Source organism: Nicotiana tomentosiformis, chromosome 3 (assembly GCF_000390325.3).
Source record: "Nicotiana tomentosiformis chromosome 3, ASM39032v3, whole genome shotgun sequence".
In the NCBI taxonomy this organism is placed as follows: Eukaryota; Viridiplantae; Streptophyta; class Magnoliopsida; order Solanales; family Solanaceae; genus Nicotiana; species Nicotiana tomentosiformis.
In genome coordinates, this window is record NC_090814.1 from 116089860 (window position 1) to 116111751 (window position 21892).

Consider the following 21892-nt stretch of genomic DNA (forward strand, 5'->3'; position numbering starts at 1 on the left):
CTGATACCAGTTGTTGGGAATAAACCCCATACAGAAATAATATTCATGGTAATAAAAGCGGAATAATAACGTATATAGATACATATACGGTAATCAATAAGAATAAAAAGAACAACAAGAACACAAAGATTTTTTACGTGGAAAACTCTTTTGAATAAAGGAAAAAACCACGGCCTCGAGAAGAACAACTGATATCACTATAGCAAAGAATTTTACACTTTGTAGGTTTGAGTAAAATCCTCCAAAGATCACTACAACACTCAAAAGAAATAACTCTCTTTTGATATTCTCACCTCACTACAATATCGCTAATTCTCTATTTTTCTCACAGACTATTTTCTTATACTCTGTCTGTGAAACCTCACTCTTTCTTTTTTCTTTGTTGGTGTATAGAAATGAGAGCCGAAGCTCTCCTTTTATAGCCGAAGCCTCACTCTCTGAAGCTTACTATAGTATATATTTGACAATTTGAACATTTTTCCTTCTCTTGGGATGGACCCCACATGAGTCTCAACCAAAAATACATGAATATACTTTATTGCAATAGAAGAAACTGAAATAATCCTGTTTGTGGAAAAATCTATCCTTCACGCCATTAAGCTAAGGACAATGTGTGCAAATTAATGTCCATAGATTACTTGAAGAATGACAACAAATGACAGCTTTAGTTCTCTCTCTTTTTTGACCATTTGGATTGAAGTAAAGCATCGAATAAAAGTGTTACCTTTCTCAACAACGAAATAAGGGATTTGCCGTAACAGAGTCCCAGGGTGAAAGAACAGAATAAAAATTGCAAGATCTTGCCTTGCAAGAAAAGCTATCTAAGTATGATCATAATAAACTAAACAATATAGTGCATTATATTCAGGCTATTGTTCTCGTGGACTTTCTTGTTTGTGGAAATTATAAATATATGAACTTCATTGCAAAAGAACTCACCAATTAACGGCTTCACTTATCTGGAAAAAGGGTAAAATTATTAGTACTTTAAATTCATCAACCAAGTCTAATCGATGTCACATCTTGGGGATTACAGAGGAGGGGCTAATTGGACAAGTTCAACCAATTCAATATATGAAGATCTTGAACCTTCCTCTGGTTGGATAGAGGATACCGACAACCATTATCTACTTATTGATCTCCCTGGTATTCATTGTTCATTGTCTCCTCATTTTTGCATTTCAAAATCTCTGTTTTTTCAAGTTATTATTTGGATTTTATAGTCAGAGTAACATGTTTGCATATATTATTCATTCAATCATCAAACAGAAAGACTACAGCTCTAATACTATTATCACGATCCGAGTCATTTAATAACATGTACCAATCAAAAACCAAATGAGATACTGTACTATGTTATTTATCATAATGATGTTAAATATATTTTTCTTGTTCTTCTAATTTGTTAGAAGGATTCAAAAGAGAGGAGGTGAAGCTTCAAGTTGATATATTTGGCAATATAACGGTAAGTGGAGAAAGGAAGGAAAGTGAATATAAATATATTCGCTTTAAGATATCAACTAAAGCACCTGAAAAGTCAAAATCTGAAGATACAAGCGCAAGGCTTGAAGATGGGATTCTATATGTCATAATCCCAAAGGAATTATCAGAAAACAAAGAAGACGACCAAGTAGCAACTGATAGCAATTCTCATGTAGAGAATCAACAGAAGAAACCAGAGGAAGAAGAAAGTTCAATTAGTGATGATAAAAAACAAAGTGAAAATGGCAAAGAGGAAAAGAGCGAAGCAAGCGAAGAAGAAGAATTTCATGATGCAAAAATGGCAAAGAATTGGCACGAAAATAATCTATTGGTAGCAGCAGCAAAAGAAACGATGAGAAAGAACAAAACGATTATTATAACAGCTTTGATAGCATTCTCTATAGGTGTTTTAGTTTCTCATAAATATCAGTCAAGTAAAATTGATTGACTAGTATCTCTACCAAAATAATGTTATGTGATAAAGAATTCTGTACTCAACATATTCAACGTGCAATAAACATCAAGTGAACCAACAAAGTAAGTTGTATTCAAGACCCCAGTGACAAAATACATCAGATAATTGTTGATATATGATCTGTTTATGTTTTAATATTTGTGCAGATAGTATCAGTTAGTTTTGCAAAATGCTTTCAAACAATTACAGTTTGACAATACCAATCAAATACTACCACCAGTAAATGTAGTGGACTTTACGAAAGTAAGAAGTATCCAAGTCAATTGAGGAGCTAGCTAGGGACTCATTTGATTCTGATTGTAACAAGAGAAAGATCCACAGCAGAATAAGCATCAGTTCAAAGTTCATTTTATCTTAAAGGGACCTGATTCCTCATGTAATCTATCCACCAATACACAAAAGGCAAAACACTGTGTTTACACGGTACTTTATCCTTATTCCTTGAGAGGAAGCTTCTTCTTTTTGTGTGCCTAAAGTGGGTTGTTGATAAGAAAATAAACATTTGGCCTAACTCACCAAAAAAATTAGTTCATGGCTTTGAATTGTTCAAGACTATATAAAGAGTTGCACCACCCCCACCAAAGTCCAACATTTTGAAGAATCCACAAAGCACTAAGGAGACCAAATCCCCATTTTAGATATAGGTAAAAAAATATTATAGTTGTAATCCCCATAAGCATGTTACTATTTTATATTTCAGGAGACAAAATTGAAGAGCACTAGTACAATCAGGGCAAATTTCTCAAATTTTATCGAGCTAAACCCAGTTATTATAGGTATAAAATTGTTAATATACTACATATATAGTGGAAACATTAGTCATAAAGTGGACTGTAATTCGAAGCTTCAGAGCACAATTGGTGCAATTCAAAATTAAACTTTACCAGCAATAAAGTAGACAACATGTAGCATTGTACCGTATAATGTGCCTGTAAATAGGGCTCATTGCTATGTGCCTGTAAAACTAGTACGCGAAAAAAAAAAACTTTCCACAAGAATTTGACAATATGGGCATGTAATCTGACGGGCATAATTGAGAATGGACACAATCTATTTGACAGCTATGGTTTTGACAATATGCGGTGAAGATAAAGGGGCCCCAGAAGAGAGAAAAAAAGGATTCTTTTTACTTACCTTTGTTTCAAATTGGTTCGAGGTGCTTTTGACAAAAGGGAAGGGGCACTGTTGGGCAGTGGAATTATGCTCCAAAGCAAGCATTTTCTTCCTATTGCATCACTCATCGGTTTAGTCATAGTCAAGCTTTCCACACTAACATTTTGAGAAACGAAGAGGGGCGTAGGAACATTTTAGAACGTACCTAAGCTACCACTATTAAAGAATATATGCTCTAAAGTGAACTTGAAAAGTGGAATATATAAAGAGAATAATAGGAGTAACTTAAACTATTTGGTGGCTAATGAGTTAATTGCGTCTAAATCGACTTCTTTCTTTTCTGTAACCTTTGTGTATAATGACAAAAGAGCAACAACAAACACTACTGACAGTAACAAGAAGATATTGCAGAGATATGGAACGACCTTACTCGTATCCTTTTTCCTTTAATGTCAGATGACTTGTATATAAAAATATTTCAAATGACGCTCATCTGATTGTACCATCACTAAGTACCACTTTTTCTTTTAATCACATACATGTCATGATCCATCAATGTTCTTAAACTGAGATTTGTTTCAACGTCATATAGATAGTTACGCTAAGGATGCTGGCTTATCCATGACGTAAAAATTGAAGTAACGATCACTTTATACACAAGTTCTATAGATTCTAGGGAAAATGGCCAAATATACTCATATATTTTCATATATTGTCTATATTTAACCTTCGTTATACTATCAGCCCAAATTTACCCTTACCGTTATACTATCATATCAAATTTACTTATACATATTAATCGGGCCGGGCTGACCCGTTTACAACCCAATTCAGCCTGTGTCAGCCCGGTACTGTAGTGTAGGGGCGGGCTGGGCGGTGAGCGAGTTTCAAACGAACAGTTTTTTGATATCGGTGCACCGGAACCCGCTAAGCCCGTTAACCCGTTAACGGATTTTTAACGGGCTACAGCCCGGTTCAACCCGGTATCCGTTACAACCCTTACCGTTACCGTTATACTATCATATCAAATTTACTTATACATATTAATCGGGCCGGGCTGACCCGTTTACAACCCAGTTCAGCTTGTGTCAGCCCGGTACTGTAGTGTGGGGGGCGGGCTAGGTGGGGAGCGGGTTTCAAACGAACAGTTTTTTGATATCGGTGCACCGGAACTCGCTAAGCCCGTTAACCCGTTAACGAATTTTTAACGGGCTACAGCCCGGTTCAACCCGGTATCCGTTATAATTTATTTTTTATTTTTTATTTTTTTTCTGGACCGCTGCCAACGGTCAAATTTGCAACGGCCCTTTTTTGCAAAAATGGCCATTTCGGCCTACCCCTTAAGAAAATAGTCCCCACACCCCTAAAATTTAATAAATTATAATTTTAACCTTTTAAAAACTATAAATAACCCCCCTTCTTCTTCATTTTTCCTTACAATTCACTCTCTTACTACTCTAATTCTCTCTCAATTCTCTCTTGATATTATTGATTATTGTTCTTAAATTCTCAATTACTTATTATATTCTTACTACTCACAATTCACCATCTTACTACTCTAATTCTCTCTCTTTATATTCTTATATGGATATTGGACCAACTGAAACTCCTGATATTGACACTTGTATTTCTGATCTACACAAACATTTAGAAACATTATATAATTATTATGCTAACATTGTTGATGCTTCTTCTGCTGTAAATGCAAATATTCCTTCAAGTTCAGTTTCAACATCTGGGACCAGTGCTTTGGATGATAATGATGGTGTTGAAGATTATTTGATTTGGTCTACACTAGGGGAGCATCAACAAACCAGTAGCAGGAATATTGATGAACTACAATTCTACTTGCAAAAGTCAGCAGAGCCCCGCACAAAGGAATTTCTACCACTGGATTAGTGGAGGAGCAACTCAAATCAATTTCCTGTTCTTTCGGCCATGGCTCGAGACGTGCTAAATGAGCCGATTTCAACAGTCGCATCAGATAGCGCATTTAGCCAAGCAAGACAGCAACTAGGAGATACCCGTCATTCATTGGGCAACAACGCTTTAAAAATTCTAGTGTGCTTCGGAGATTGGATAAGATCAGAACAGTGAAATCAAGGGCGTGACGAGGTAGATGAAGCGGAGGACTAGGAAAATTGGAGATATAATGGTTTATTGTTCTGATTCAACCAATGTCAGAAACCAAGAACCTCATGTTGACATGGATGAACTTACAAAAATGATGCAAAGCATGTGATGTATTATTTTTTTTATTTTTTATAATTGTTGTAAACTTTTAATTTGCAAGTTCAAAAATAACAAAATCAAAAAAGAACTTGCAACTTAATTTGAAGTTTTATTAAATAATTTTTTCTAGCCACTTACTTTCAAATTTCAATTTTAAAATTATAAAATTCAAATTTAAAATTTAAAATTTTAAACTAAAAAATTTAATTCTAAGCCTTAAAAGTTTGCAAACACTTAAGTATTAATAAACATTGAATAATAAAAACAAAATTTACTTTAAAAAAATAAAAAAAATTGCACAGCCCGGTCAAGCCCGCTAAGCCCGAACCCGGACGGACAAAAAAACCCGAAAAAAGTACAGCCCGCTAACAGTCCGGAACGTTAAATGGACGGGCTGATTTTTTTTTGTGTACAGCCCGTCCCATCCCGCCCGTTAAACACCCATAAATTTACTCATACAATCAACAAACTTTTAAAAATACCCTCGATCTGTTAAGTAATCCAAAATCTCTCAAATTCCTTTTATTTAAATCACTTATTGTTCTTCTTGGTCCATTATTTTTAAAAATTACCATTGATATGAATGCTAAAGTTACTAGATTATACAAATTATTTATATTATTTTTTAAAATTATCAATGCACCCATTTCTCTTTTTGTAATAAATAAAATTAGATTAAAATTTTATTTATTTTTTAATATATACACACCGTAGAATTTATTGGGTCTATTTATTATGTACTATATGCAGCTGATCATCCTGTATTTAAATGTATATCAAATATATTTTGTCATTGCCTGGTTAGTATAGAGTTTGATCGACTAACTTAAAAATACACAATGTGTAGGCATTTAATTAAAGCAAAGTTGAATTAGACAATGTAAAGTCTTCGAAGAACTTCAACTTCAATCACTATTACTTGCAAAGCCTCCATACATTTGGTGAAACGAATTCATTAAAATTGGGGCGGTGTAAATACTTTTAGAATTTAGAAAAGCTACCTAATCTAGATTTTTCAATTTACTATACTTTGTTTATTCAGTTGCATTATTTAATATTTTTTTTCTAATCCAGAAAGCGGGTAAATGCCAATTATTTCAAAAATAGTGGACCAAGAAGAACAACAAGTGATTTAAATAAAATAAATTTGGGAGATTTTGGATTACTTAACAGATCAAGGGGTATTGTTAAAGTTTGCTGATTGTAGGGGTAAATTTGATCCGATAGTATAATGGAGGTTAAATGTAGACAATATATGAAAATAGAGAGGTATATTTGACCATTTTCCCTAGATTCTATTAAGGAGCTCTAGCGCTATTATATCAATCTTAAGCAGTCTAAAGGCTAAAATAGTTAACATTTCAACTACAAATGGATAAGAAAATGTACTGAAATCTAAAGGACTTGTTAGTAGTCAAGAAGTCATAATTTGAACCATAGTATTACATTTTAAAAGTTCGAATTTCACCATAATTAGGTTCAATTATATTATTTATACTCCCAAATAAAGTATATGATAAGAAAATAATAGAGGATAACTTGATACAAACTCCATGTCTGCCTCCCTTAGCTCTCCACAAAGCATAAAGCTAAACTCAATTTTTAAAATTAAACTTAATTAGTTCAGTCGAATAACTTTTTTTTAATCTGTAGTTCAGTCGAATAAATTAATACTCCATACTTTATTTGTTTGATATCTAAACTATATAATCATTGAATAAATGTAGAATAGTGGGAAGTTCCCTCATTTCAAAAACAGAATAAATGTAGGATTAATTAATTAAGAACCAGAAAGGAGGGAAACCGAAAAGCAAAGAAAAATGAAAAGAAAAGAAAGAAAGGAAACTTCGCGAGAGAGATTGGAATATAATCCCCCTCTCCATCTCTCTCACCTATCGAGATCGCATCAGCATCCAATTACACACACCTCCTTAAACATTCCTCAAAATTACCATTTTACTATCCCACAAACAGAAAAAAACCAAAAAACTGAAAAAACTGAGTTAAAACAAAAAAAGTAAAGGGCAAATAACAGACAAAGCAGCACAAAAAACAAACATAACAATAATCTCTTCCAACTCTTTCACTCTCGCGGCCACCTTCACACTATGAACCCATAACCATGTCATCAGGGCCGCCGGAACAGCAACCCCAACAGCAAGAACCGCCACCAAAACCACCGCAACTAGTCCGTAAACTTGTAGTAGAAATTCTTGACGCACGTAATTTATTACCAAAGGATGGACAAGGCAGCTCCAGTCCATATGTTGTCGTGGATTTTGACGGCCAGAAGAAGCGGACTTCAACTGTGTGTAGAAATCTTAACCCGGAATGGCACGAGGCTCTGGAATTCATCATATCCGATCCTAGAACGATGGAGTTTGAGGAGCTAGACATTGAGGTATTCAACGACAAGAAGCTGAGTAATGGGAATGCAAGGAAGAATCATTTTTTAGGGAGAGTAAAAATTTATGGGAGCCAGTTTGCGAGGAGGGGTGAAGAGGGATTGATATACTTCCCTTTGGAGAAAAAGAGTGTTTTTAGTTGGATTAGAGGTGAACTGGGTTTGAAGATTTATTACTATGATGAAATGGTGCAAGAAGCTGAGGAACAGCCTCCACCGCCGCAACCAGAGCAACAGCAGCAGCAGCAGGCGCCACCACCGCCGCAGGAAGAAGTGAGGAAAACTCCTGTTTTCGTTGTCATGGAAGATCCCCGTCAGAGGATGCTTGAAGTCCCTATGCCGACGGAGTTTGCCATGGAAGCACAGGAACAATCCCCGCCTATTGTCACGATCGAGGAATCTCCTTCGCCGATGAATATGCCGCCGGAACAGCAGCAACAACAGTGTAGTCACAGTCACAGGCATCATGAGGAGGGTCCACCAATGATGACGAGTGTTCCACCACCTGATCAGTACCCACCACCGGAAGTGAAGCGGATGCAGGCGGCAAGAGCTGGAGAAAGAATGAGAGTTTTGAGACGGCCAAACGGAGACTACTCGCCTAGGGTAATCTCCGGGAAAGTCGGCGGTGATTCGGAAAAAATCTCGGCGTTCGATCTCGTTGAGCCAATGCAATACCTATTCGTTAGAATTGTGAAAGCTAGAGGACTTGCGCCGAGTGAAAGCCCATTCGTGAAGATTCGTACTTCAAGCCATTTTGTCAGGTCTAAACCGGGCATTATCCGGCCCGGCGAGCCGTTGTCGTATCCAGAGTGGCAACAGGTCTTCGCCCTAGGCTACAACAAACAAGAGACGGCTAATTCAACACTTGAAATTTCAGTTTGGGATAGCGCGTCTGAAAATTTCCTCGGCGGAGTTTGTTTCGACCTCACCGATGTGCCAGTACGAGATCCGCCGGACAGTCCTCTTGCTCCGCAGTGGTATAATCTCGAAGGTGGCGGCGATGACCAGCACAAAGTTTCCGGCGATATTCAGCTCTCTGTTTGGATTGGAACTCAAGCAGATGACGCGTTTCCTGAATCGTGGAGCTCAGACGCACCCTACGTGGCACACACGCGCTCAAAAGTCTATCAATCTCCCAAGCTCTGGTACCTAAGAGTCACAGTGATTGAAGCTCAGGACCTTCATATTGCCCCAAATTTACCGCCGTTAACGGCGCCGGAGGTAAGAATCAAAGCTCAGCTAGGGTTTCAATCGGTGCGAACTCGACGAGGGTCTATGAATCATCATAGTTCGGCGTTCCACTGGAACGAAGACTTAATCTTCGTCGCCGGTGAGCCACTTGAAGATAGCCTCATCTTGCTAGCGGAAGATCGTACGACAAAGGATCCAGTGCTCCTCGGGCACATAATAATTCCTGTGAGCTCGATCGAGCAGCGGGTCGATGAGCGACTCGTGGCAGGCAAATGGTTCGGATTGGAAGGTGGGCCAGGTGGGTCCTACTGTGGAAGGGTAAACTTGAGGATGTGCTTAGAAGGAGGATATCACGTGCTTGATGAAGCAGCGCACGTGTGTAGTGATTTCAGGCCCACTGCTAAACAGCTATGGAAACCGGCAGTTGGTATTTTGGAGCTGGGAATTCTTGGAGCTCGCGGGTTGTTACCATTGAAATCGAAGGGTCCGGGAAAAGGATCCACAGATGCTTACTGTGTTGCCAAATACGGGAAGAAATGGGTGCGGACTCGGACCATAACCGATACATTTGACCCGCGTTGGAACGAGCAGTACACATGGCAAGTATACGATCCTTGTACAGTTCTTACAATTGGCGTATTTGATAATTGGCGTATGTTTGCTGATGCTGGTGATGACAAGCCTGATTATCGTATAGGAAAAGTACGTATACGAGTCTCTACATTGGAGAATAACAAAGTGTACACAAATTCCTATCCTTTATTAGTTCTGTTGCGATCCGGGTTGAAGAAAATGGGTGAAATTGAAGTTGCAATTCGATTTGTTTGCCCATCATTGTTACCAGAAACATGTGCTATTTATGGGCAGCCAGTGTTACCAAAGATGCATTATCTACGCCCACTCGGGGTGGCTCAACAAGAGGCATTGAGAGGGGCAGCTATCAAAATGGTTGCAGCATGGTTAGCTCGATCCGAGCCACCTTTGGGACCAGAGGTGGTTCGATACATGTTGGATGCAGATTCTCATACATGGAGCATGAGGAAGAGTAAGGCTAATTGGTTTCGAATAGTAGCCGTCTTAGCCTGGGCTGTTGGGTTAGCAAAATGGTTGGATGACATTAGGAGGTGGAGAAATTCAGTAACAACGATACTTGTCCATGTTCTATACTTGGTACTTGTTTGGTATCCAGATTTGATTGTTCCTACTGGGTTTCTATACGTCTTCTTGATTGGTGTATGGTATTATCGGTTCAGGCCTAAAATACCCGCGGGTATGGATACCCGAATCTCCCAATCAGAAACAGTAGACCCGGATGAATTGGACGAGGAATTTGACACATTACCAAGTTCTAGACCACCCGAAATAATTCGGATGCGATATGACAGATTGAGAATATTGGCAGCAAGGGTACAAACAGTATTGGGTGATTTTGCAACCCAAGGAGAAAGGGTCCAAGCCTTAGTAAGTTGGAGGGACCCAAGGGCAACGAAATTGTTCATAATCGTGTGCCTAATTATAACAATAGTGCTATATGCAGTGCCACCAAAAATGGTAGCAGTGGCCCTTGGATTCTACTTCCTGCGTCATCCCATGTTTAGGGACCCAATGCCACCTGCTACTTTGAATTTCTTTAGGAGACTTCCAAGTTTATCTGACCGTTTGATGTAGTACAGAAACTACACTTTGCTGATTAAATAAAAATTAGTCAACAATATTTTTTGGCGCCAGAAATTGTGGTGAAAAAAAAGAGAGCTAGTGTGTGAAAATCTCCTTTTTCACAATGCTTGAAAAGGTGGGGTTTTTCATTACAAACATCGGTAGAAGTGAAAAGTAAGAGTAAAGGGGAAGTGGGGAAGGATTGAGTAACTGTTGGAATAAGGAAAAGGAGGGGAGTGGAGATGAAAGGAGCCATGGGGCTTAGACTAATGGAGTGCGAGATTAAAGGGCGGAGATTTTTGAAATGACAAATTATTTTTTGGCTGTAATTTTGTCGTGAAAAGTATTGACATTGATTTCTATTTGACAAATATAAAACTGAAAGACAATGATATCTTTCTTTTACAGCATTGCAAGCTTTAGACCCAATTCTGTTCCTACTTTGACAAGCGTTCTATGACTCAATTTTTTTTAGTTGATTTATGTCAGATACACGCACATATATGATAGGCACACACACACGTACATAACTGTATGTCATTACTGAAATAAAAGTATAAAAAAAGGAGATATTGATCAAATACAAATAGTTGGATCTTTAGATCAGTAGAATTAGGTGGCATTCCACAGTAGTCAAGGCTACTTGATACGGTTAAATCAGTCTGCACTAATTTTAAGTGGCGTTTGTTTTAAAAGCAGGTGAAAGAATCGGAATTTCTTTTAGTTGTCGCAAAACTAATAAAATTGTGATAAGAAAAGTAAAAAAGAAAACTGAAAAACTTTTCTCTAACGGTTTTAAGTTGAAAAAAGAATTTAGAAAGTCTGGTGATATCCTTTGAAAGCTGAAACCAAAAAGATTTTTGTATTTATCCAATAGAAGTCGTTCGCTTTATTATCTTTTAGTCAATCAAAAATCAACTTTGAATTTGACTCTGAAATTATCATGAGCCTAAGATAATTAATTACTTAAACTATTAATTATCCAGGATTCAAATTTATGGCCTACATTGTTGTGTCTAGAATCTAAGAGGGCGCTAGGATTAAATGTAGCGTGATTTGTGGTTATATAATCAGCACAATTCTGAAAATGCCTATACCGTTCAATATGCTGTAATTCTTTTGTGTCCATGGCAGAGAAATAGGGGCATGGATGGAGCCTCTCAAATCTTGGTATCCTATTTATTTTCAACACAAACTGACCATAGTTGAACACTTAAATAAAAAATCCAAAGATTGGAATTAGTTATCATCATCTCTTCCCTTTGATACTTTGAATTAGCCTTAAATCCGTTAACTACATTTCCAGAAATGTTTAGCACAATCAGCATCTTCATCAAATATATACCATGACCTTGTCCGTTTCTCTGGTTTATATTCTGTTTCAGCACTCTGAATGGTAAATTAAACTAGAAAGGTAACCAATGCAAGAGACAGAAGATAAAGGAAAACATGACGGTGCAACCAAAACTGAAAATAAGGAAATTACTGAGAAGGAGAAAGAAGATAAAAATGAGAAGGAAGATAAAGATAAAAAGAAGAAAGACAAGGATGAAAAAACCAAGGAAAAGGATGGAAAAGATAAGACGAAGAAGAACAAGAAGGATAAAAAAGAAAAGAATCCCGATGATAATAAGGACTTAGAAAAACTCAAGCTTAAGGTGGAGAAAATTGATGCCAAGATGCAGGATCTAGAAGACAAGAGGGAGGTAATTCTCAAGTTGCTTAATGAAGCTGGGCAAATTGCAGCGAATGCAAGTGCTGCTCGCCTTCCATTCGATCCACTATCGAGCCACTTGATGAAAAAAAAGAAAAAAGTCAAGTGATGTTTCTCAGTTACGTACAGTAATATTCTATGACAGGGATTGGAATGAGCTGAAGTAAAGACCATATAGTGTCTATAGTACCCTCCCTAAAGCAGAAAACTAAAGTTAATTTCTGCAACATTTTTTCAGTTATCAAGATTACAATACTGCTTCTCATTGTTAGGGTGTGACTTTAATTAGCGGGTAAAGAGGATCAGGCAATGAACAAATGATCGGAAAATACAGAAAAGTACTTGTCTTAGATGTTAGACGAATAGACACATTGATTTTATGTTGGTTAGGAAGGTGGAATTGTAAATCAATTTAACTATTTAATCACATCAAAGCAGAAACTGCAACTGTAGATTCTACTACATGCCCATTATTGACTTATCTTACATTTTTGCTTCATTGTTAAAGTGCTGCATACCTCCGATATCTGAATAGATAGATGAAGATTAACAGCTTCTGGTTGAGTTGACACTATCAAAAGCTGAATTTGATAAAGTTCTCCAGATTACAAAAGTACAAAGATCCTGATCTCCGATAGGTTACGGAATTTTGCAACTTGCAGCTCTATTTTTGAATTGTTCCAAGTATAAACCGGCCAAGTCCTCATTGCGATTGATGATTAAGTTTTAGTCATCTGACAAAGTATCAGTTTGCAAAAAGGGAACAGAGTTTATTAACTATGCCTATAGTTATACTAGTATAGTATTTGGAAAGGCTGAAAACATATGAAAATACTTAAAGTAGTCATGATTTTTTATTTAGACATCTTAAGTAGGCCTTGTTCGAATTGAACACATGTAACAGGACCAAAGTGTATCAATCAAACACATCTCGCTGATTTGATTGATAGCCTGAGTTGCACCATGTAAAATGTTCTTTGGCTTGATGTTTTGGGTTGTAGTGCGCCAAAAAAAAAAAACACAATAAGTAGGTTTTCCTAAGTGAAAATAGAATAATTAAGAGATAAACATTTGTATGAACATATATTTATGCGTCGAAAATACTCCTAGGACACCAGTAGAGGACAATGCACGAGCATCCTACAGGTGTAACTCACGCTATCAACCATATCAATAAGATGTATCTAACCGGTACATTCTGAACCTACTACATGTGTTCAATCGGAACAAGGTCTATTTGAGGTGTCTAAAAAATCGTGACAACTTTAGATGTCTCTATATATATTCATGGAACAACTGTTATTCACTTTAATAAAGATTTGCCTTAAATGGATCATTTGTTTGTTTGTGTATCCCTTTACTTATATATTACTAGATAATTTGGTGCATAGAATTTAGATTATACACGAAAAGATTAAATCATCAATTTTTTAAGGAATAAGTTTTAAGTTCAAAATCTAACGTGTGATTGTAGTAACAAGATTAAATATAATTTATCTTCATTTTAGAAACAATTTAATTCCAACTTCTTGTGTTAGTACATTATAAATGTATTAGACAAGACTAAATAGAGATAAGTGTTGTTATACTAGCTGAATATACTTATAATCTTAATCTAGATATGATTATTATGAACAATGTATATTCATAATTATTTTTGATTTATTAATGGTGAGGTTCATTATGGATCACCATACCTAATAAATTGGATGATGTATATTATGTGACATAATATTGTATTGTTAGAATATATATCTCAGTTTAAAGATTGATGATACCCCTTAAAAAATTTATAAATTTTCATTATGTAAACTCTGCAGGTGGATTTTGTATCTGGTACATGAAATAAGTTAAGCGGAAGTCTAAATGTTTTTATAAATCAATTAAATAAATATTCAATAATTTAAAGTAATTGATGAATTGGTCTACGTAATATTAGCATGGCGAGTTAAATATGTGTTTAATGTTGAATTCGAAATTTAATAAGAAGTGTTATTACGATTTTGTAATGGAAAAACTACTAATTTATTATGGAAAGAATAATTTATGTTGAATCAAATAAGGACTTTAGTAAGTTGTTACTTGATTGAAAAAAAATATTACTCCGTAGTTAACTTGTCTTGGAAAGCAAGAAACAAATTTCTATATATCGGATCACTCCAACAAAAAACAGCAGCTCTTAGAAACCGTACTGACCTACTCAGACTTGATTTTTGTGGGTATCTTCTAGCTTCAAGTGGTATGAATCGATTTATATCTAATTATTATATTCAATTTACATATTATGATCCTGTACGTTCTGTTGTATGTGATTCCATCAGTTCTTCTGAAGGAAGTTATTCTAGGTGCTTACTGTTCAGTCTTTACTGCCATAAATTAAACGTTCATTGATCTGCAGTAATATGCAGGAAATCTAATAATGTGAATTCAGAGAAGTGCCAAAGCAAGAGATTAAGCAAAAGTCTTAAATGTTTCTAGAGGTTATTATGGAAGTTAAATTGCACATTGTTTGAAGAATTTTTGCATTTTTTGTAACGAAAAGCTCAATATTTGTACCTCCTCGTCACCATGAAAGGTCATGTATGTGAAATTTGTTTCATAAATCTTCTCTGTTGTAGCACCATTCCTTGGGAAGCTTCCTCAACATGAAATCTCGATTCAAAAGGAAGCTTCGTTTTTGTCTTGTTATTACCTTGCTTGCAGATATCAAATTCAAATATAATTTTAAAAAGGAAGGATCAATTAACAGTTCAGGATCTCAATTTTTGGGCCAGGGGAAAAAATGAGCAAGCAGCCAGGGATCTATTCTGATATTGGCAAAGATGCAACAGGTACTTGCTATCATTTATTTCTCCCACTTTTGATTTTGTCACGCTTGACTGCTGGAAATCGTTTAATTAGAATATAGTTGTGTTTCCTCTCTGTATATATAGGCATGTGTTGGTGAGTTAAATTAATGGAATCTGTACCTTTGTATATTTTATTGAGGATTTGATAATGTTATTTGTTTATATCAGATCTTCTATATGGAGATTATAACATGCAGCCGCCAATTTGCTATCACTTCAATTGGTTAGATTGGAGCTTAAACCTCAGCGGTGGAGGTATCTATTGTTATTTCTTCAATTTCCTTGTATTCTGCTTTCTCAAAGTTACTGTATGATCATTTTGCGATCTATGCATTCTCGGTTACTGTAGTTAGAGCCAGTGTACCTGGACAGGAAATAAGGACACTTCTCAAGTTCTATTTACCATATCAGAGGTCTAATAAGGTGAGAATTTCTTTCCTTTCTTTGACATTACAATTCTAATTCTGTATCAAACGTATACTTTACCTTTCTTATGCCTATATATGTATTAACAGGTGGAATTGCAGTACTTGCGTGATTATTTTGGGTATACAGCAGGCATCAGTTTGACAAAAAGCCCCCTGATAAGTTTTTCTGGTGTCATTGGAAATGGTTTTTTCAACACTGGAGCAGATATCTCAATTGATGCAGAAACTGATACACTGGCCAAATGCGATGCTGGTTTGAGCTTCAATACTGACATTCTCACCGCTTCACTCACCTTGTAAATCTTCTCCAACAGGAATTAATTTCCCTTTTTCTTTTCAAAGTTTGAATTCCCATTTTGTTAAATAATGTAGGGTGAATTTTCAATATAGATTTAGTACTAGCATTTCTGTTGCAAGAATGCTCAATGTTCTGATGCAGTTAAAATGCAGGAGCGATAAAGCTGACACCTTGAGAGCTCATGCTTACCGTCAAATTCAACCCTTAACACACACAGGAATTGCAGCGGAGCTAATGCATCAATTCTCCAGCAAACAAACGACTCTTACCCTGGGAGCCCAGCATTCCCCGTTTCCTTTTATGCTGATTAAAGCTCGAGCTGCAAGTGATGGCAGTTTGGCTACTCTTTTTCAACACGATCTTCTTTCAAGATTCTGTCTGACAATTGGAGCAGAGATGAATGTCATGGATGCCATGAGCACTGCTACACTGGGGGTTTCGCTCTCCCTTAAGGTCTGAGTTACAACCAGTGGCGAAGCCAGGAAATTCAATAAGGGTGTTCAAATTTTGAACACCCTTTGCCAGTGGGCTATGCAAGGGCGTTCAAAGTCTATTTTTTAATCAATAACAAGTACTAATATTTTAGCTTATACGTAGTATAATTTTTAGGCGAATGGTGTTTAGTTGACCACCCTTGGGCCAACATAGCTTCGCCCCTGGTCACAGCAAAGACAACAACAGTCTGTCTCAGGGGCATATTATCTTCGAGGATTTCCTATATATGACCTATTAATGCAAACAAAGTCCCACATTCTAGAATCACTCTGTACTTGTTATCAACTGCATGTTTGAAGACTATAAACTCTTAAGCATGAAAATGGTTGACGCTATAAAAGGTGTACTGGAAACTAGTTGCTAATGGTAATACTACATGCCAAGGTTTCTCTCCTCGAGAACTAGAATCCCTCCTAAAAGTTGCTTGTTTTGGATGGATCGCTTTAGATGAAACATGTGTCAAACCTGACAGAAACCCGGACTTATCTCTTTTTTTTCATTGTTCTACAGCCTCTGAGATTTGGTGTGTGTGCGTGTAATTATTTTGGGCTTCATTGGGCAATGCCTAAGACTACGAGACTAACTTTACATAGTTAAAGAGGAAGAAAACCTTAGAGGAACATCAGAAATCTTTACAGCTCTCCCACAATGTAGCTTATGGGTTATATGATAGAAACAAACTGCCAGATGTTTTGAAGGAAGAAAAAAGACACTACATTACTTGAATTTGAAGGCCACATGTTAGGAACTTTTCTCTTTTTGGTGTGCTATTTATCCGTGTCTCTACTTTTCAAAAGAATTACTTCCATTGTAGAAGTAACAACATGCATTAGAGATAAGCTTAACTTTTCGAGCCGTTCCTACTATTTTGAGAGGAACTTTATCTCCTCTCACATTATTCAAAGTATACCAATGTCAAGAAGGATAAGTAATAAACCTAAGACGTCAAATTCACAAGGATGCTTCATTAAGAGCCAATATTATAGCACACTCTAATAGCAGCGCCAGCGATACACTGAAGAGGAACAAAAGACAGAAATTTTCCCATCGGTCAATTTCACATATAATGCTAACGTTCGAGCGTTCATCTAATGTCAGTCCTCCCCAATATCTCAACTTTGTACATCACACGTGTTATTTCAACCAAAATGCCTGATTGCAAAGCAAAATACCTATTAAAGTGAGTCTATGTAAAGTATAAATACCAAGTAACGCCATGTAAATATTGCATGGGGCTCTTACAGATGAGTGTTCAGGAGCCATGATATGAAAGACAGAATTTGGGAAACCAAAATTGTCCCAGCAGCGCAGATAGAAAATGAGTTACTTCGGCCAAAGAGTATCAGATCATGGTAGCCGCAAAAGTATGTGATGCTGTAGAACAAGTTGGAACTTATTTAAACATTTCTTCTGTAAATATTCAAAACCTCACAATCCGATTATAAACATAGATGGTATTGGAATTCACCAATCTCTAACAAAGTCAATGTCACCACATATTTCCATATTTAAGAAAGAAAAGACTAAACATGACAAAAGCTTGCTTGATGTGAAATCCATTAACATTCATGAGCAATAAGTATTTAAGCTAAACAGAAGCCTGAAGAAGTCCATCACGGATCTGCTGTGCCACATCTCTTACAGCACCAGGCCCGTGGGGGATGAAGACAGCAGATGATTTGCTGGAAGCGCCAATTTCTTTCATTGTGTCAAAGTACTGGGTTACGAGGACCATGTCCATAACATCCTTTGCACTAGTTCCTGGCACATTGACTGAAAATCCTAGCACACTGTCTCTCAGACCATCCACAATTGCTTGACGTTGTCGAGCAATACCTAAGCCTGCGAGATACTTAGACTCGGCCTCCCCTTCAGCCCTCTTAATTTGCAAAATCTTCTCAGCTTCTGCCTTCTCATTAGCAGCCACCCTCAACCGAGCAGCTGTAGAGTTGAAGATAGTTAGGACATGAAAATAATAAGGAAGACTGAACAAGAGTATCAAAATTTTGAATTTGGAAAAACTAAAATTCTCGAATTGCCATCTCTGTCTACACACCAAAATATTAACCAGAACAAAAGCTTGGAAGACATAGATGTAATACAATTCGTAAAACCGCAATGTTTTGATCCATATTTAAATATTTTTATCCACAACAATATCGCTATAATGGTACATGGAAAATCCCTCAACTGGAATATATATTCCTCTCTATTAGAGCGGCTGAGAAACAGTAAGCGTGTAAGGTAGGCTTAATCAGAGTAAAGAATTTATTTATACCAGCGTTGATTTCATTCATAGCCCTCTTCACATGCTCATCTGGTACTATATCAACTATAAGTGTCTGAACAATTTCATATCCATAAGCTGACATAGCCTGTAAAAGAGAAAGAAAGCATTTATATGATCCAAGTAATGATCCAGATCAATATCAATGAAAAATCATCAAGAATTCACTTACTTTCTCAAGTTCCTCCTCAACAGCCTTAGCAATTTCATTTTTTTGCTCAAATACATCATCCAGATTGAGTTTTGGAACACTTGCTCTAATGACTGACGAGATAAAGCACAGAGAAGTCAAAATCTCTCGCATCTTATTAAATCGTATCAATATCAAGTTAGATGGTCATAGACTAACAAATTCAATTCAGGAAATAAATCATCAGATCTAGTGAAAGTTTAGTTACTGACCGTCAAAAACATATGCCTGAATTTGACCCTTAGTGTTACTTAGTTTGTAGAAAGCATCATTTGCTTTGTCCGCCAGGGCACGATACTGAATTGATGCGACAACATTGACAAATACATTGTCCTGAATATTATTGCAATGAATGCATCAGCTATAACTCATAAATTTCAACAAACTTACGTCTACTGCTTCCATGCAACAAGTAAATCGTAGTAACTTTGATATTAGAGTAGGATGCTAACTTAGTTATTTCAAGCCAAAGCAAATCAGAGACAGGAAAAAATTAAACCTTTGTCTTGGTTTCACAGCGCACATCTAGTTGCTGCACTCTGAGGGAGAGATGACCAGCCAACTGGCTTCCAAGGAACCAAGGCACACAGTGGCAACCTGGCTCAAGCACATCCTGATACTTGCCAAATTGCTCCTTAATTGCAACTGTGGATTGATCAACTTGAACACAGCAGAACAAATTGCCCATATTCTGCAAAGACAGCATAAACAACAGATATTAAGAGTATTTAATCCACAACATGTCCACATATTAACCCGCTAAACTTGCCCAAAGGAATATCAAAATATATTGGAGCAAATGATACTTGTGTCTTTGTTACATTAACCAGTAATTTAGGGATTTTTCAGATTCTACTAGAAAAGTCCATACAACGCTTCCGGAAATTTGTCAAAATGAGCAATAATTTAGAGACTATAATTCAGTTTTTCCCTGGTTTTGCCTTTACTAAGACAACAGATCAATTGGGAGCAACCTTTTTTTTCCGGGTAGGTATAGTATGTGGAAGACAGGGACTTAGGGAGGAATGTTTTGTTTTTGAGAAGTAAGAACAAGAAAACCTGATAAACTCTTGATAAACCCAAAACAAAATTCAAGAATCGTGATTTTAAAAACACCCAAATTTTAATTTTTATCATTGATATGCGAGCAGTAACGAAAGCCATGTCCCACCAATTGATGGTGACGTTGCAGTTTCCTGTCAATTCACAAGAAAAGTAACTTTCCGACCTACTAAACCTCATCAAAACCATCTTTCAAACAGAGAAACTTACAGATTACAATTCAAGAAAGTAAAGAGAGTCACAAGCTGGAAAAAAAAAAGGTAAATGGACCAGCGAAACTACATCATCTACAACGCATAAAATAAAAAAATGTATTTCCTTCTATGATGTTTCATGCGGCGGAAGGGAAAGAGGGGAAGAGACTTACGACTTATGATGCAAAACCAACAACTGCAGAATGATACGAATTACAAACTCAATTTGGGGCCTTGCCCTCTTTATATATGCGAAGACGAAGATCCCAACTAGGCCAGAAAAGAAACAGCGTGGAAATTGAATTTTTTTAGATAAGTTATAACGAGAGAGCCCTGAAAAAATAATAATGAGGTATATGCAATATGATATTTTCCAGAAGTATCACTCTCATTATCATTTTAAAGAAACTACACTAATAATCCTTTTAGGCTTCCAATTAGGTATATGCAATATGAATCCATAGTGTCCATTATTTTTAGAAAACCTTTTTTTGGTTGGGTTACCCTTTCCTTTCCCTTATCAGAGGAAATATTTTGTAGCACGTCAAATGGATATGGTTCTGACCGGATAAAGACAATTATATAAAATAATAAAGTGTTCATCAAATACAACTATTCTATAGGTCTAGTCGTCTGGATATTAATGGGAAATTCATTGGTGCAAAAAAGGCATTGACTTTAGATGCAGACGAAGACTTCAACCGTTTTCACAGGGTGGATGGTGCCTATTGGACATCTTTAAAGATTTTTCCTATAAAATGGAAAATCACTTTATGTGTAGACAGAATCAAGATATTAATTGTTTTGCTAATTATATGATGAGTATGAAATTCTTCGTAACCTTCACCATATATTCCACGCAATTGCAACGGATAATTTTAGTGAACCTATTGATTAATGAGTAGTTATCATAATTTATTTATTGAAGCCCCCAAGTTATCCTTTCCACATTAGTAGTACTATACTCCAGTACACTTTAATTAATTTTTTGTCTTTTTAATGTGATCCACAATATTTGATTTTTTTCAGATATTAAAAATAAATTAACTTCTTTTTTGAAGTAAAGAGCCTAGAAATTTTATTGTATTTTCAATAAATAAATTAAGGTTAATAAGGTTAATTTTATTGTTAATTAATGCTAAAAGATAAAATTTTTAATATGTGTGAAAACAGTTAAAACATCAATTAAAGTGGACCGAAGGGAGTAGTATTTATTGATTTTGCTGGTCAATAGTGACCTAATTCTAAATCATACGCTAACTTTTTAGAATGTTGTTATAATTAATTATAGGAAAATGAAATTAACGGTGATTTGATCAAGTTATTTGTACCATCATTTGATCAAATTATTCACTAATCTTTTCCTTGATCATGTGGGACGCATTTTTTGTCTTTTTCTTTTTGTTTAGGTTTAATTGTGCTAATTTTTGCATAAAAACAGAAAAAAGAACTTCACATACACGATGTTTGCACCAAATGAATAATTGCAAGATATGCATCGAGTATATAAACTATTACCATTTATAGTTAACTGTGTTTACCTCGAAATTGGGTAACAATTCAATTTGTACGCGATTTTAAGAATATATGGTTTAATTCAACACGAACAATTAAGAATATCAAATAAATGAATTAGAGATGAAATAAACGTTCAAACCAATCGCAGTATTATGGCCAAGCCTGAGCTTAGACTGACCAATGACCTCGTCCTCGGTTGGACCCTCGGTTCAAGCCCAGCCGTGAATAAAGAACATAACAAATGAGCAAAAATTTTAACAATAGCTAAAAGACAAAAAAATAAACTTATATTGCTTTGATT

General features: G+C 36.1%; 5 protein-coding genes across 8 annotated transcripts; 4 read left to right on the forward strand and 1 right to left on the reverse strand.

The window, feature by feature from the left end:
* Positions 1-873: 873 nt before the first annotated feature.
* Positions 874-2092, forward strand: LOC104107159 (inactive protein RESTRICTED TEV MOVEMENT 2-like). 2 transcript variants are annotated; one of them, XM_009615890.4, is made up of 2 exons: positions 874-1146; positions 1410-2092. In XM_009615890.4, exons 1-2 carry the CDS (start codon positions 1014-1016, stop codon positions 1928-1930), a joined length of 654 nt encoding a protein of 217 aa, XP_009614185.1. In that variant the 5' UTR covers positions 874-1013; the 3' UTR covers positions 1931-2092. The 2 variants fall into 2 exon arrangements, with proteins under 2 accessions (XP_009614185.1, XP_009614186.1); XM_009615891.4 differs by having other exon boundaries at positions 889-1146; positions 1413-2092.
* A 5057-nt stretch (positions 2093-7149) lies between these two features.
* On the forward strand, positions 7150-10972 carry LOC104107160 (protein QUIRKY). Its single transcript, XM_009615892.4, has one exon. The coding sequence runs from the start codon at positions 7425-7427 to the stop codon at positions 10566-10568; it is 3144 nt and encodes a 1047-aa protein (XP_009614187.1). The 5' UTR covers positions 7150-7424; the 3' UTR covers positions 10569-10972.
* Positions 10973-11977: 1005 nt separating this feature from the next.
* LOC104107166 (protein PXR1) lies at positions 11978-12379 on the forward strand. The gene has a single exon (XM_009615899.1). The coding sequence runs from the start codon at positions 11978-11980 to the stop codon at positions 12377-12379; it is 402 nt and encodes a 133-aa protein (XP_009614194.1).
* A 2005-nt stretch (positions 12380-14384) lies between these two features.
* On the forward strand, positions 14385-16452 carry LOC104107161 (mitochondrial outer membrane protein porin of 36 kDa-like). Its single transcript, XM_018774484.3, has 6 exons — positions 14385-14509; positions 15045-15101; positions 15288-15374; positions 15469-15542; positions 15635-15843; positions 15998-16452. The coding sequence occupies exons 2-6, from the start codon at positions 15053-15055 to the stop codon at positions 16302-16304; spliced, it is 726 nt and encodes a 241-aa protein (XP_018630000.2). The 5' UTR covers positions 14385-14509; positions 15045-15052; the 3' UTR covers positions 16305-16452.
* Positions 16453-17733: 1281 nt separating this feature from the next.
* Positions 17734-20782, reverse strand: LOC104107162 (hypersensitive-induced reaction 1 protein). Of its 3 annotated transcripts, none has more exons than XM_033658913.2 (6): positions 20247-20782; positions 19317-19508; positions 19030-19150; positions 18800-18891; positions 18619-18715; positions 17734-18281 (listed from the first exon to the last, which is right to left on the reverse strand). In XM_033658913.2, exons 2-6 carry the CDS (start codon positions 19503-19505, stop codon positions 17929-17931), a joined length of 852 nt encoding a protein of 283 aa, XP_033514804.1. In that variant the 5' UTR covers positions 19506-19508; positions 20247-20782; the 3' UTR covers positions 17734-17928. The 3 variants fall into 3 exon arrangements, with proteins under 3 accessions (XP_033514804.1, XP_009614190.1, XP_009614191.1); XM_009615895.4 differs by lacking the exon at positions 20247-20782 and adding an exon at positions 19792-19929; XM_009615896.4 differs by lacking the exon at positions 20247-20782 and adding an exon at positions 19624-19855.
* Between the last annotated feature and the right edge of the window lie 1110 nt (positions 20783-21892).